This window comes from Stigmatopora argus, chromosome 16 (assembly GCF_051989625.1).
Source record: "Stigmatopora argus isolate UIUO_Sarg chromosome 16, RoL_Sarg_1.0, whole genome shotgun sequence".
Taxonomy (NCBI): domain Eukaryota; kingdom Metazoa; phylum Chordata; class Actinopteri; order Syngnathiformes; family Syngnathidae; genus Stigmatopora; species Stigmatopora argus.
The window spans coordinates 6807549-6820165 of record NC_135402.1 but is presented as its reverse complement, the minus strand read 5'-3'; the positions used below and the strand labels follow the sequence as shown (position 1 = coordinate 6820165).

Sequence of the window (12617 nt, the reverse complement as noted above, 5' to 3'; positions counted from 1 at the left end):
GCTACAAACTTTTTAGTACTTGTTGTCCCAGGACCAGCCTTCCAAATTTCATAAACTCGCCTATGATATCAATTGACAATCTGACATGCACGCAGTGTGGTTAAAAAGAAAAATGCGACAGGTTTTGTGAACATCCCATTACTACCATATACAGTGAGTAGAAATTGCTTTTTGAGAGAAAACAAGAAAAAACAGAGGAAAATACTCAAAGTTGCAGGTATTAGCATAAAAGATCAAATGAAAAGTGCCGGAAAGAAAACAGAGGCTTTAGTGCTTCTGGTGCATTTTTTCTTTGCCCTTCAAAACTAGCAGAAGGCTGAAGCTATGCAGGAGAAGATGAAAATACAGGGGATATTAACAGATAGAGACGCTGAAACAAACCACAAATAAATTTAAGTAAGGGCACCTAAGAGTATGTGGTCAGCAGCAAATATTTAGGAAAAACATGTCTTTATTCATTGTAAAAGAATCTTAAACCAAATTATTTCTTGGTTTTAACAGCTTTAAAAAACAGTGGTTGCCTAAAAATACTGAATTTGAGTGCTGTACATTCTTTTTTTTTATCCCAAAGAGACTATTAGCAGTTATTAGCACAGAGCACACACACACACCCACACCCACATACACAAACCTAGTTGAAGTAGACTGAGCTGGGGTCATGGCCAAGTAGCCTCTCTGAATGGACATGAATAGGAGTGTGGTGCAAATCAGTCCACGCGCTTGTCACGCTTCAACCCCATTAAAACGTGACAATAGCACAAAACCCCAATCCTTCCTCCCAAAAACACAAATGTACCATGTGAGGCGTGTGCGTGTATAAACAAATGCGCAGGTATTGTGCTTGACGAGTGTGCGCGTCTGTTTGCCAGATGGTAACAGATGGTTACAATATCACCTACAGTGCGGCAGAACATGTTTTGACACTTTTTACCTACTTCTGAAATAGTTTTATACCCACTTTTTTGGTAAGTCTTTCACAGAAAAACATTGAGGCATATATTTTATTCAACCAATTATTTTGCTCATTAAAAAGCAGATAAAATTATACTATTAATACAAGTTTTGTATTTGTAACCGACATTAAAGATATAAACATTTCTTTACAGATGTGTATACTTCCAAACTAAAACTAATTGTATTTATAATTTTATCTGACCTTTTAGAATGAAATAATTGATACGACTTGGTGAATAAGAATAATTCAAATAAATATGACATGAATAAAAAATGTATCGCTCAAGTAGATTTGGGTATTTTTTGAGTAGTTTGTGGTACAATATTTTTAGAATAAAATGAAAGTCAAAACGTTTTGTAAGTAGTAATTAATGTTTGAAAGGGTTGAACTCCAACTGTTGGACCTTTAATGTCAAAAATGACAAAAGAGCCCTTTTAAAAAAGCCACTGAACAAGAAAACAGCAGCAGGTTCGTTCTGTGAGTTTTTTTTTTTAAGTCTCTGTGGTATTTATTGCCAGTCGGCTACATTCTGAGCCAATGTCCCCGCAGGGCCCCATGGGTGTGCGAAGCGTGCGCCCCCTCCTTTTGTAGTTACCTTGTTTGATCTGGGCTTGTAGCATGGGGTTGGAGTGCTGAGGGGGTGTGGCTGGCATCCTACGAGGAGTCTCCGGGGTTCCTCCTGGTCTGGGAGGCCTGCAGGAGGATCACAAAGACAAGGCATGAAATATTAAAAGAACAGGCAGGGAAAAAAAGGTGGAAGAGCACAAAAAAACTGGCAGCACACACACTAGCTACACAAAAGGGCATTTGTGTACGCAGGCTATTAAATTTTTAAAGGCAAAATCCTGCACCTGAACATAGCAGAGAAGACTAACTTTTAGAGATGCAAATATCCAGAATTACTATCGACAAACATAATTGTATATATTGTCACAAATTATATCAATGCATAGAAATGGACTGAATTAGAATTTCTATTTGTGGGTGGGGCCCTTATAGCACCATCGCAGATTTCAAATTTAATGAACAAGACCTCCCTGGGGGACTGATTTAAAAAAACTAAAACACCTCATGGAAAATGTATTGTATTTTGAGGGCGTTATAACTTGTAGGCATAACTTGATGCCATTTGAATAACCACTGGCACCGCTTACTCGCGTTATAGTAGGAGGGGTGAGCCAGACGCCCAGATTTTTAATGATGTCAGTATATCTTATAGGAAAAAAATCTTGCCTGCTAAGGAGGTGAAAAGGAGTTTGTTGCTATAACTAGAAGCAATCAATTATATCTTCACAGTACATGGATTGGTAAACAAAACATCGGCATGAGAAGCCATGCTACCTTTTTTTTTTTTTTTTTTTTTTTTTTTAGTTCAATGCAATCTGTAAATTTTACCTTGCTGGTGCCTTCTTCATGTGTTCCCCAACAAAGGTGGCATTAGTCATGCCCATCAGAGTGTTGGCCAGAGAGATGACGGACAAGAGGTGCTGTGTAGTGACCGCCCTAGACACACCATATGTCCCCTTGCCAACAATGTCTGACAAGGTCAGTTTCTGTCCAGTAGCAAGTGACAACTGCCTCAGCAAAGATTCCTGAGAAACGCGGGATGACAAATGAACCAAAGACAGGTGATGGCGAGACCAGATCAAAGGTTACTTTAACAGCTATCATTCTAACAGAAAACTAGGGACACATCACTATCTTTAACAACTCTGTGATTTGAAAAGTTGACATTTTCATTTCAAGAAGAAAACATTTAAGTAAAATAAAAATACTGGTTACAGTAGCTTGGGTTAACTTAAGATCACATTTCACACTAAGAACACACTAAATTGTTGCAACCATTTTTATTACTTTGGCTTAGTAGTAAGCACATACTTCAGGCTGCGTTCTTCTCCTATGTAGTTAGTAAGTTCTTCTTGTGTATCTCTGGGTTTTCTCATGCCTATCTGGCTGGTTAGCTGCCATTGTCATTATTTGGAAGCGCTAATAAATATGCATAATTGGTCCATACCTTGAAGGTGGGTAGCATCAGGGACATGTGACCTCCTCTAGAGATCAGGCCAAATGAGATGGGGCAGTGCGGCCTGAGCATACCAAGTCTGTCCAGACAGATACAATCTAGCTGGTCGTTGAGGCCCCAGGCATGCAAGCAGGACATAAAGAGTTTTGCCGTGTCCATTGTCAGGTTGTACTCCAGAAGACTTAGCGACTTTGACTTCTCCTCGCGCCTCCTCATCTCCTCTTCCTCATCCTCATCTTCGTCCAGCAGGTGCTCCTTGATGGTCTCCTTCATTGTTTCCTTAACCTAATTTTAAAAAGAGGTATTGATATAAGTGATTGAAAACAAAACTTTTCAGGACATATTTTTTTAATCATTTGATGGAATGCAGAAGGGTTGTGTAGGACCAAGTAGTATGATTCATTGGAAATTCTGTATACATAATTAGATGAGGACCAGTCTAGCGTGTATGCACCCTGTTTCTTCCCCATAGTCAACTTAGATAGGATCATGCACCCCCATAACCTTCTTAAATATAAGAGGCAGAGACAACAGATTGAAGGATGGTATTCAAGCCATCATTAAATTTGGTATTGCTGAGAAAAGGCACAATTTGAATTCAACTTTGAACTTTGAATGCAGCTAATACTGCACTTTATCTAATGGCGATAGCTTTAAATCAAATATGTGTTCTTCTGATGTGATGCTATATTTTGAGGTCAATCTTTATTAGACTTTATTAGACTAGAAAGTTTGATCCAAACCAAAACGTTGCATGTTATTAGCAAGTTCAGATGATTGAGTATCACTGACCTGCTTGAAAATTTTGTTGGCCAGAAATGAGCCTCCCTTATCAGCCCCAGCCTGGCTTTTTTGGAGGGTCTCAGGGGACACCAACATGGGATTTGGCCTCTGAGCTTCTTCTGTCAACAGTTGGATGATCACTGCTTCCACGTCAAAGAATAGAACATGCATGTCAGGGTCTGTGAGATTGGTCTTCATTGACTGGACTACAAGAGCATTGTGGGAGTATTTGGGTAGGTTTCCCTATGGAGAAAAAAAATCAAGAATCAATAAAATAATTTATACAAGAGGCAATAATTAACCAACAAATGTGTCAAAAAGTAATAACTCAGCATATAATATTAAGGAGAAACAGTTGTATGCTATGCATGATCACATTTAAAATTTATCTAAATTTGAGAAAAAAATCTACTTGAAGAAAAATTACAATATTCTTGGCCTGGTAACTCTTAATGGCACTGCAATTCAGTGGATAAACATTGCCATCTACAGGCTAGGACCTACATTGTACACATGTATACATGTATGAACAAATGAACTAATGTGAACAAAAAGAACACAATGTGCAAAGATGAGATATTAGTTGGGCTCATGTTTTTTTTCTATTTACATATGCATTTATGTATTAGCACCGCACGATTTTGACACAAAAAGCTAAATGCAATTTTCTTGAAAAATATCTTGAAAATATTCGACCTGCAATTTCTACATTCATTACTTTGAAATTCAGCCTCAGGAAGTTAGAGTAACACAGCAGCAACAACCTCAATGGTGATAACATCTAGGCTGATAAGTAGTACTGGTAAGTATAAACCATAAATGAAAAAAAAAAGGGTAAATGCTTTTTATATATCAATGCTGTACTATAACCTTTGAGCAGGATTTAGACTTTCAAAATTTTATGATTGCCCATGACTTTTCAAAGACCAACAGTTGCACGTTAACGATTGCATTTCCACTCTGGCAATATCATATACCTAAAAAAAATACAGTACAACAAAATCCCAGAGGACAAATACAAAGTCACATATTGACTTCCTCACAATTGACTAAAAGCTGTAACCGTAAACACACATGATGGCTTGTAGCTGACTGAGTCTAGTGTTTGTGCTGAGTGAGAGTATGACATTTCATGGTCATTATCCTTCATCACAAACGGCAGGGGAGAACACAACCACTCACACAGGGATGGTGAATGGTGTTGACCCATAATGTTTATAGGTATTTGAGAAAAATGGCTCTGGGTGGGAAGCAACAACAACAAAACACTGATGTAGTTCTGATAAAGCAAGGGAGGAAAAATGCAGCTGTTGTGTGGTGGCCTTTTCAGAAAAGAACTGTAATTATGAGGGCTTATGAAAGGAAAATCCTGGGAGACAATGCCAAGAAACACACAGCGGAAGGAATTCAACAGCAAAAGGAACATAAAGACATAAATATTCAAGTGATTCATCCTCGCTCTATTAGAATCGGCACCTCAAAACCCTGATTGGACCATCTCTCACAAGTGAACATTTTGAGCAAACCCATTTGCTTGTGTTGAACGATTTTTCAATTTTGTTGGAGTTGCAACCAAAATGAATGATTTGGGTTTCAACGTAAAAACAATTAGACGATAGATAACACCACCTGTTGAATTACTTTTCAATAAAAGTCCAAATTCCTATTCCACTGTCGTGCTCTACGGAACTTGAGTGAAATGTGACTGTACCTTGTCAGCGTTGTCTGCCGCCAGCAGATTGGTGGCAAGTGTTTGCAGTTTGTGTTGAGCCATGTTCTTCAGTGCCGCCAGGCTCCGTCGAGTCATTGCCTGCTTCAGGTTCACTGCCGAATGGCTCAAGGCATCCACCGTGGCAGGAGCCAGCTCATCACAGGCATTGAGTATCTCTACTGCCGTTATACCCATTACACAGCGGTCCAAGGCTCCTGCAGACAATGAATTGGATTTGATCAAATTGCAGTATTCAGTAAAGGAATATCAAGAAAGTACTTTCTATTCAATGTTAGCCATTCAGTCTTTGTTTCTATTGCCTAAATCCAGTGACAAACTTTGTTCATTGCAGTTATCCATCTCCATCGTCCCTCTTTTTCTATCAATATAAAATGTTCTGTCTTCCCCCACACCTCGCTCAAGCTCATCATAAAGCTCACCAACATCAGTTGTCTTAAATGTGATTCGGGTCACAGTCATCTCTGGCAACAACAATACTCTGTCCTCACAAAACAGAGAGGTTTAGAAGAAAACCCATTACCTGCAGACAGACCTGATATAAGAATTGGCTCTAAGTATTGAGTAAGAAAAGAAGTGGGACCATTAAAGTGTATTGTGTGTGTTCATGCAATGTGCCATAGGTCACAGTCTGCGTATAGCATGTTTTTTTTCTAACTCACTTTCTCATACACATTCTTTAATTTCACACTCAGTTACCCTGCGATCGCTCAGCACTACAGCTTATTCAAACAGAGGCATACATTCACATGCACAGATTTTCTTTGTGTTATATCTGAATGACTGCAATGCTATATTCAGGTGTGCATTCATTATTTTATCCTTCAAACCACTTATCCTCACAAGGGTTGCAAGGATTCTGAAGCTTATTTCAGCTATGGGCAAGAGGTAATGTACACAAATGTGTTAAATGTGACCTTAATATATAGCCATTGATGTCATTAGATTAGTTTTGTAAAAAAAAAAAAAAAAAAGAGTTTTAGTTCGTCCTTTCTGCTCACTTCTTAAAAATATCGCATGCAGTAAACATGGTTTCACTCTACGACATCTCTCACCTGTATCCATCTGCCAAACGTAAACAGAGCCATCAGAGCATCCAACAACAAGGTAGTCATCTGCTGGGCGCCACTTGATGACTTGGATTGGGAATAGGTGCCGAGAGGCAAGCATGATGCATTTTCTCTCACGAAGACTGAGAAGGCCAACTGAGTGGTCGCTGGCAACAGAGCATACGCAGTGTTGCACCCTGGTCTACAGAGCAAACACGACCGCAGTTGTTTAAGATGCTGAGAAGATCAGTTCAAGGCCAGACTGAAAGGCAGGGGTTGATCTCTTATGTTTCAGAAAGTAAACTGAAGGAGAACTTACACTGCAGTTTTCAGGTGGGACAATGAGTTGGGTTATCTCTCCACCATGGACACAGAAAATGTGCTTCATCTCTCCAGTGAAAATGTCCCACACAATGACAGAAAAGTCTACCCCGCCCGACACCAAGGAGCGCTGGTCATAGCGAGGAGACATCTGGTATGGATACAGGACGCATGTGACCTTATTCCTGTGACCTCGGAGTGTACGGTGAGGTGGCCATCCTGCAGAGAACAAGGCAACAGGTTATAAAGGTACAATTGTTGCCTTCCATTCTAAATATCCGACTCCAGACTTGCAAGATGCTAATGAATAAAAACATTTTTTGGAATAGGTTAATTTCTATAGAATCTTGTGAGGATGGTATGATATGGATGGGTGTCTGTCAATGGCAGCCAATGAGTAGCTGAGAGCGTGAACATATATTGGATTTCTAATTAGTATTGATTACCTTTGGCAAACATTTCAAATCAATTATTTCAATTCAATTCATAAACCCCTTTTCATTTTTTTTTTTTAAAGAAAATGCTTCACAGGTTTAAAGCGTCTAGCATCCCCCTTCAACACTGATCAGTCACTCATTGATAAAATGTCAAGAAATTCATTAAAAAAACTCTCTTTACCTCTTCTAAGCATGTGTTCTCCCTGAAGTAATTGAACAATGGCTGTCTGAGTTGCAGGAACCAAAACAATGCTGCCATCCTCTCTTCCACACACAAGGCGACCCTGAGAGGGTATGTAGACACTGGCGGTCACCTGAAGAAGGAAAGCATAATCTTTATGGTTTTACGATTTTATGTAAACATTTTAAACTTTCTACTGCATCAGAAATACTGGATATTCTTGCACAGGCTCCAACCTTAATGGGTTCGTCTTTACTAGGTAAGACACTGAGCTGGTCAATGATACCAGAAGATACAGGAATCAATTTATCAAACGCCTCTTGTAGACTGACGGTGGATGAGACCTGGAGCTCTAGGGATTGGAAGGTATACCGTTTTTTTTTCTTTTTGTTAAGAAGACTAATAAATGGTGAGCTGCATATTTGTTTAGCTCTGACAATTCATTTATCCGTACCTTTTGGTGTGGACAGTGGCTGTGAAGGCCAAGTGTCTGGGATGCTCCAAAGAGACAGCCTGCCTGCAGAGTCTCCCTGGATCAGCAGTTTGTAGAATGGCTCCCGTCGACCAAAGAAGAAATGGGTCACAGGTGGACAGATCAGGAGCTAGATATGGCAGTCAATGGAAGAGACATGAGGCCATGTGTAACCTGATGCTTCAAATTATGTAACTCATGCAAAATGTAAAACAACCAAGCCCTGGGGCAGATGGATGATGCATCTTGTATTCAGTTATTGAATATATCTGAGAGTGCTTGAGGGAATAAAAAAAAGATCACAGGTCGAGAAAGGTAGTGTTTAGCATCCAAGCATCCTCGACCTTGAGGCAAACAACCCCTATTTAATTTTATGCGGGTCATTGCCGTAGTAATTATAGTCAACCATTGACGCACCTACTCTCCCAGCAAAGATGTTTTAATGCAACTTCAACAGAACAATATTAAATATTATAATCTGTTATTTATTGAGCCATGGCGTGAGTGTGATGCTCAGGATGAAAAAGTAATTCAATTAATTTTAATAGAAGGCCGCTAGTTTCAATCAGCTGCTGATCTCTTTAAAGTAAAATACAGCTCAACGGCTGCCTCAGAGAATGTATGATTTTATTAGCATGTTTAGTCGTTACTTAAAAAAGTAACTGACCTGTTTGTCTGCTAGGTTCTCTATGCTGCAGATCAATGGTGGTATAGAGCCGTCTTTTTTCCCCACGTCACTGCGGAAGTGTTCACTAGCAGGTAAACAGCTGAAGAAAAAAAAAGATATGAAATATATGTAACTGAACATAGTGACTTTACTATGATTCTTCATAGCATTTTCTCAATTTCAATGATTCAATGACTCACGTCTCATTTACAAGGCACATTTGGCAAATATAATTGCCAATAGCAGTGAACGTAATCGCAATTATACCTGGCTGGTAGGTTATAAATATAACTGCAGCCATCTTCAGTCCAAATGATGACTTTGTCTGTGGCAATGAACTCTCCACCAGCCCAGGTCTTATCGTTGTCACAGGGCACTGAGCAAAGTAGTGAATAGTCACCTGCATCAAAAACCTGGAAAACAGGAATATATTCACATTTCACTGTTTATCCAAAGTTGTGCTTCTCTACACTAATTTACACGTAGAAACCAACCAACTAGCAGTACTGGGTTGATGAAGTCTCTCTTACCTTCCAGAACTTGGAGCAGACCACCAGCAGGCTGCTCTGAGTGAAGGTACAGAAGGAAATACTCTGACAACCCTGACAATAGATGGGTTTGGACTCCTCTTCAAACACTGGGTCCAGGTCCTACGAGGATATGTTTTTCTTCATTAACAGTTATGTTTTTGTGTTAAAATAAGGTACTAAGTGAATACAATTATACCTGCATCCGATTGACCTCGGCTGTTATGATCCAGACTTTTAAAATGCCTGTCACTGACACTGCCACGACCGTGTCCTCTGGAGAAAAATACTTCTTTAGTAATAACATGGGCGTGCATCTCTACAATCGAAAAACTTTGCAACGATATAGAATAAGCAAAAAAAAATACTGCTAAATATAAGCATGTACACAATTCATGTAACACAGATTAATAGATTAAAGTCATTCAAAGATTTATTTGAAGACATTTCTGATGCTGAAAAATATTTTCTAATTGCCACAGATAATTAATTATACCAGGATCAAGAAGGTCATTATGAGTAAGCAATTAAACCTTGTGTGCGGTGTGATCGGATGATGCTCATGGAGCTGATCCAGTCAGGGGAAATTTTGGACACAAGTGAGTAAAGCACCTCCAGACTGGTCGCATCTACCACAATAATCTCTGGGTAATGGCCATTACAGAGCAAACGACCTTCTCGCTCAGTGCCTATAGTAAACTGATAGAACTGGAGAATCACAAAAGAAGGTAAATAGAGAAAAGAAAAACAAATGGTTAGGTAATTCAATTAACTCACTCCTGGATGTTTCACCAATTTTACATCTAATGTTATGTATAACATACGACAGTCAATATTAGTAACCACTAATGAGCAACTTAACTTTATATTTGCATAGATATATACCTGTATCCCAGTGTGAGCGCAAGCCAGTTTGGTAAATTCGATACAGCGGCCATCATTGACATCCCATAAGCACATCTCTCTGGATACACAAAAACATTTCATGTCATAGCTCGTACACGCAGAGGCGAGTGCACACACAAAATGGAAATGATCCAAATTAATAAAATTTCACTGAGAAGGAGCTAACTAGTGGAGATATAGTATGTTATACTCACCCACTCTCTGATGCACTGACAATGTACTGTTTATCACTGCAGGCGCTAGCTTTAGAAAGGCAGGTGATGGAAGCAGTGTGACCAAATAACATGGCTCTGGGACAAATCTGAGAGAATGGAAATTTAAAAAAAGACAATTACAACTGCAAGCAGCAATGATTGGACCTTGTCAAGACCACGTCGGCAGGGCCAGTGAAGGTCCATCATTGCCAAAGAAGTTGCAAATCTACTTTTTGGAAGAATATTTGGGACTCATAAGGTACAGTGCAGATCCTGTGTAACATATGCTTGAATCTTGGGGTAGCACAGAATCTAAACTGTCCAGGGAGAGCTGTTAGAATAAGTTTTGCACGCTGATATGGCATGACATATTTCTTGTGACTGACTCCAAGTTGGCCCTTACAATATTCAGATGCTTTAAAATTTCATAGGCAACTTGAGATAAGTCTTGTTTCCAGATTTCAAAAGTCTTTCAAAAAGTGGAAAAAGTCAGCCCGCCTCCTCTCATTGTTTGCACAAGGCTACCACCATTTTGCATGCTACTTTGCACATGCCTTTCAGATCGGACAAGCGGAACCGCCATATCTGTCTACAGAAATTGTTTAACGTTTGCTGAAATAAATTGTGTGTAAATTGCTGAATTTACATTAACAACACCTTATTATATTATATATGTATTCCATTAATACCGTCAGCTCCGATGTCATATCCCAAAGGCATATCTGTCCATCATGGCAGCCAGTGATGATTGTGCTGAAGTCGTCCATCACCAGGAGGCTGCTGATGCAGTGGGTTGGAGCGGTGCGGCCCCATAGAACTATGGGTAGGACCAGATTGTTCCCAGACATTTTGCTGATTTGTCTGTTAGGATTTGAGTAGAAATGGGATTTAAGTGAAGAACTCCAAAAAATATACACATATCTTGGGTTAATATTTGTGCTTACATTCAGACAACCTCTAATTCCGATTAGAATTCACATTCACGGTTCAGGTAATGACACAAATGAATGCTTGAAAATGTCACAGTATTATTTATATAAGATCATTTAGGAAGTGAAGTAAATATAAAAACCTGCACATATAATGTTATTCCTTGACGTGACCAATAATCGCAACCTATGTGCTGACAGCTGTTGTGGAATGTACTAAAATGATTACATGCAATATTACGATGGCACATTAAAAAATATATACATATATAAATCATGGGTCATCGCCCTTGCACGAATTTGAGCAGGACCAAAGGAGCAATTTATTACTTCCAGAGGATAATCTAGCACAGGATGATTTTATTCATCGTATTGGCGTACCATTAGCTAAAATCGGGTTTGTTGCAGCAGTGGTATTAGAAGGGCTGTAGTATTTACATTGCAACTAGGATGTAATTATAAAATGTTCCAAAGGTTGACTAATTCTAAAATGCCCTCGACTACGTGTGATCACCGAAGTGTAGGGCAGCTAAATTTGCAAAATTCTTGCAGATGGATCATGGGCTGGCTAAGTTATTTCCTTAATTATTAAAAAAACAAAAAACAAATGTACATTATTCCGGTTATGTACGCTTATCACACAAACAACGCACAGTCGGCTTTAAAGATGCTGTGCTGCACGGAACACAAACGTTGTGATGTCGCGACTTCCGGGGTGCTACAGCAGCTCAGGGGATAACAATCAAAAGCTTAGCGTTGTGGATACGCACCAAGACAGTAGATTACAGAGCCATCTCCTTCTTGTTGAGTCCAGGCAAAACGAACTCGATCAGCAATAAGTAAAAACGAAAAAAAAATTTATACGCAGTATTGCAGTTTTTAGTTTTTCGTTGAGGCAAAACGCTGCGTGAAAGTCTGTCACTAATCACGAGACACGAGCAAGACGGATAACACCAAATGCATCCGGGTGTTTCTTATCAAAGTAAAAGCAACTTTGTACCCTTGGATGCAAACAATTTGTTGTAATTAGATTATTGTAGTCATGTGAATGTAACTTGTATTTGTAAATGTTAAATGTAATTCCAGTCATGTTCACTATTTTTGAATAATTTATCATTTGTATAATTTGGTTTACCTTGGTCCTATTATATCAATAGTATATTTTTTAAATATTGAAACATTGGGCAATCTCGTTGAATTATAGGTTTATATAAATGTTTTTAAAACACCTGTGTATATTGATAATAAACAATAGTGGAAATGTTAGGTAAAACGCACTTCAAATGGGATTTAAATGCACAGGCAGAAATTTTACTTCCACTAGTTTCAGAACAAAACAGATGGGGTAAAAACCAGTGAATAAATGATTTTTCTTCATAACAGCTATTGCCGTTTTCATGAACATGAACACAGCAACAAAAAATATATATATATTTCCCCTGTT

At 38.9% G+C, this 12617-nt stretch overlaps 1 protein-coding gene across 2 annotated transcripts in view; it reads right to left on the bottom strand.

The window, feature by feature from the left end:
* wdr7 (WD repeat domain 7) overlaps positions 1 to 12123 on the bottom strand; it is a 37837-nt gene extending 25714 nt beyond the window's left edge. For both annotated transcript variants that reach the window (XM_077621889.1, XM_077621890.1), the window contains exons 1-19: positions 11944 to 12123; positions 10934 to 11105; positions 10245 to 10351; positions 10030 to 10108; positions 9678 to 9852; positions 9344 to 9420; positions 9148 to 9267; positions 8885 to 9030; positions 8618 to 8717; positions 7933 to 8080; positions 7715 to 7830; positions 7479 to 7611; positions 6859 to 7079; positions 6546 to 6741; positions 5473 to 5687; positions 3771 to 4004; positions 2970 to 3263; positions 2351 to 2547; positions 1551 to 1648 (exon numbers count right to left, since the gene is read on the bottom strand). In XM_077621889.1, coding sequence (XP_077478015.1) covers positions 1551 to 1648; positions 2351 to 2547; positions 2970 to 3263; positions 3771 to 4004; positions 5473 to 5687; positions 6546 to 6741; positions 6859 to 7079; positions 7479 to 7611; positions 7715 to 7830; positions 7933 to 8080; positions 8618 to 8717; positions 8885 to 9030; positions 9148 to 9267; positions 9344 to 9420; positions 9678 to 9852; positions 10030 to 10108; positions 10245 to 10351; positions 10934 to 11092 — 2815 coding nt within the window. In that variant the 5' untranslated portion in view covers positions 11093 to 11105; positions 11944 to 12123. The remainder of the gene's footprint in view (positions 1 to 1550; positions 1649 to 2350; positions 2548 to 2969; positions 3264 to 3770; positions 4005 to 5472; positions 5688 to 6545; positions 6742 to 6858; positions 7080 to 7478; positions 7612 to 7714; positions 7831 to 7932; positions 8081 to 8617; positions 8718 to 8884; positions 9031 to 9147; positions 9268 to 9343; positions 9421 to 9677; positions 9853 to 10029; positions 10109 to 10244; positions 10352 to 10933; positions 11106 to 11943) is intronic.
* Between the last annotated feature and the right edge of the window lie 494 nt (positions 12124 to 12617).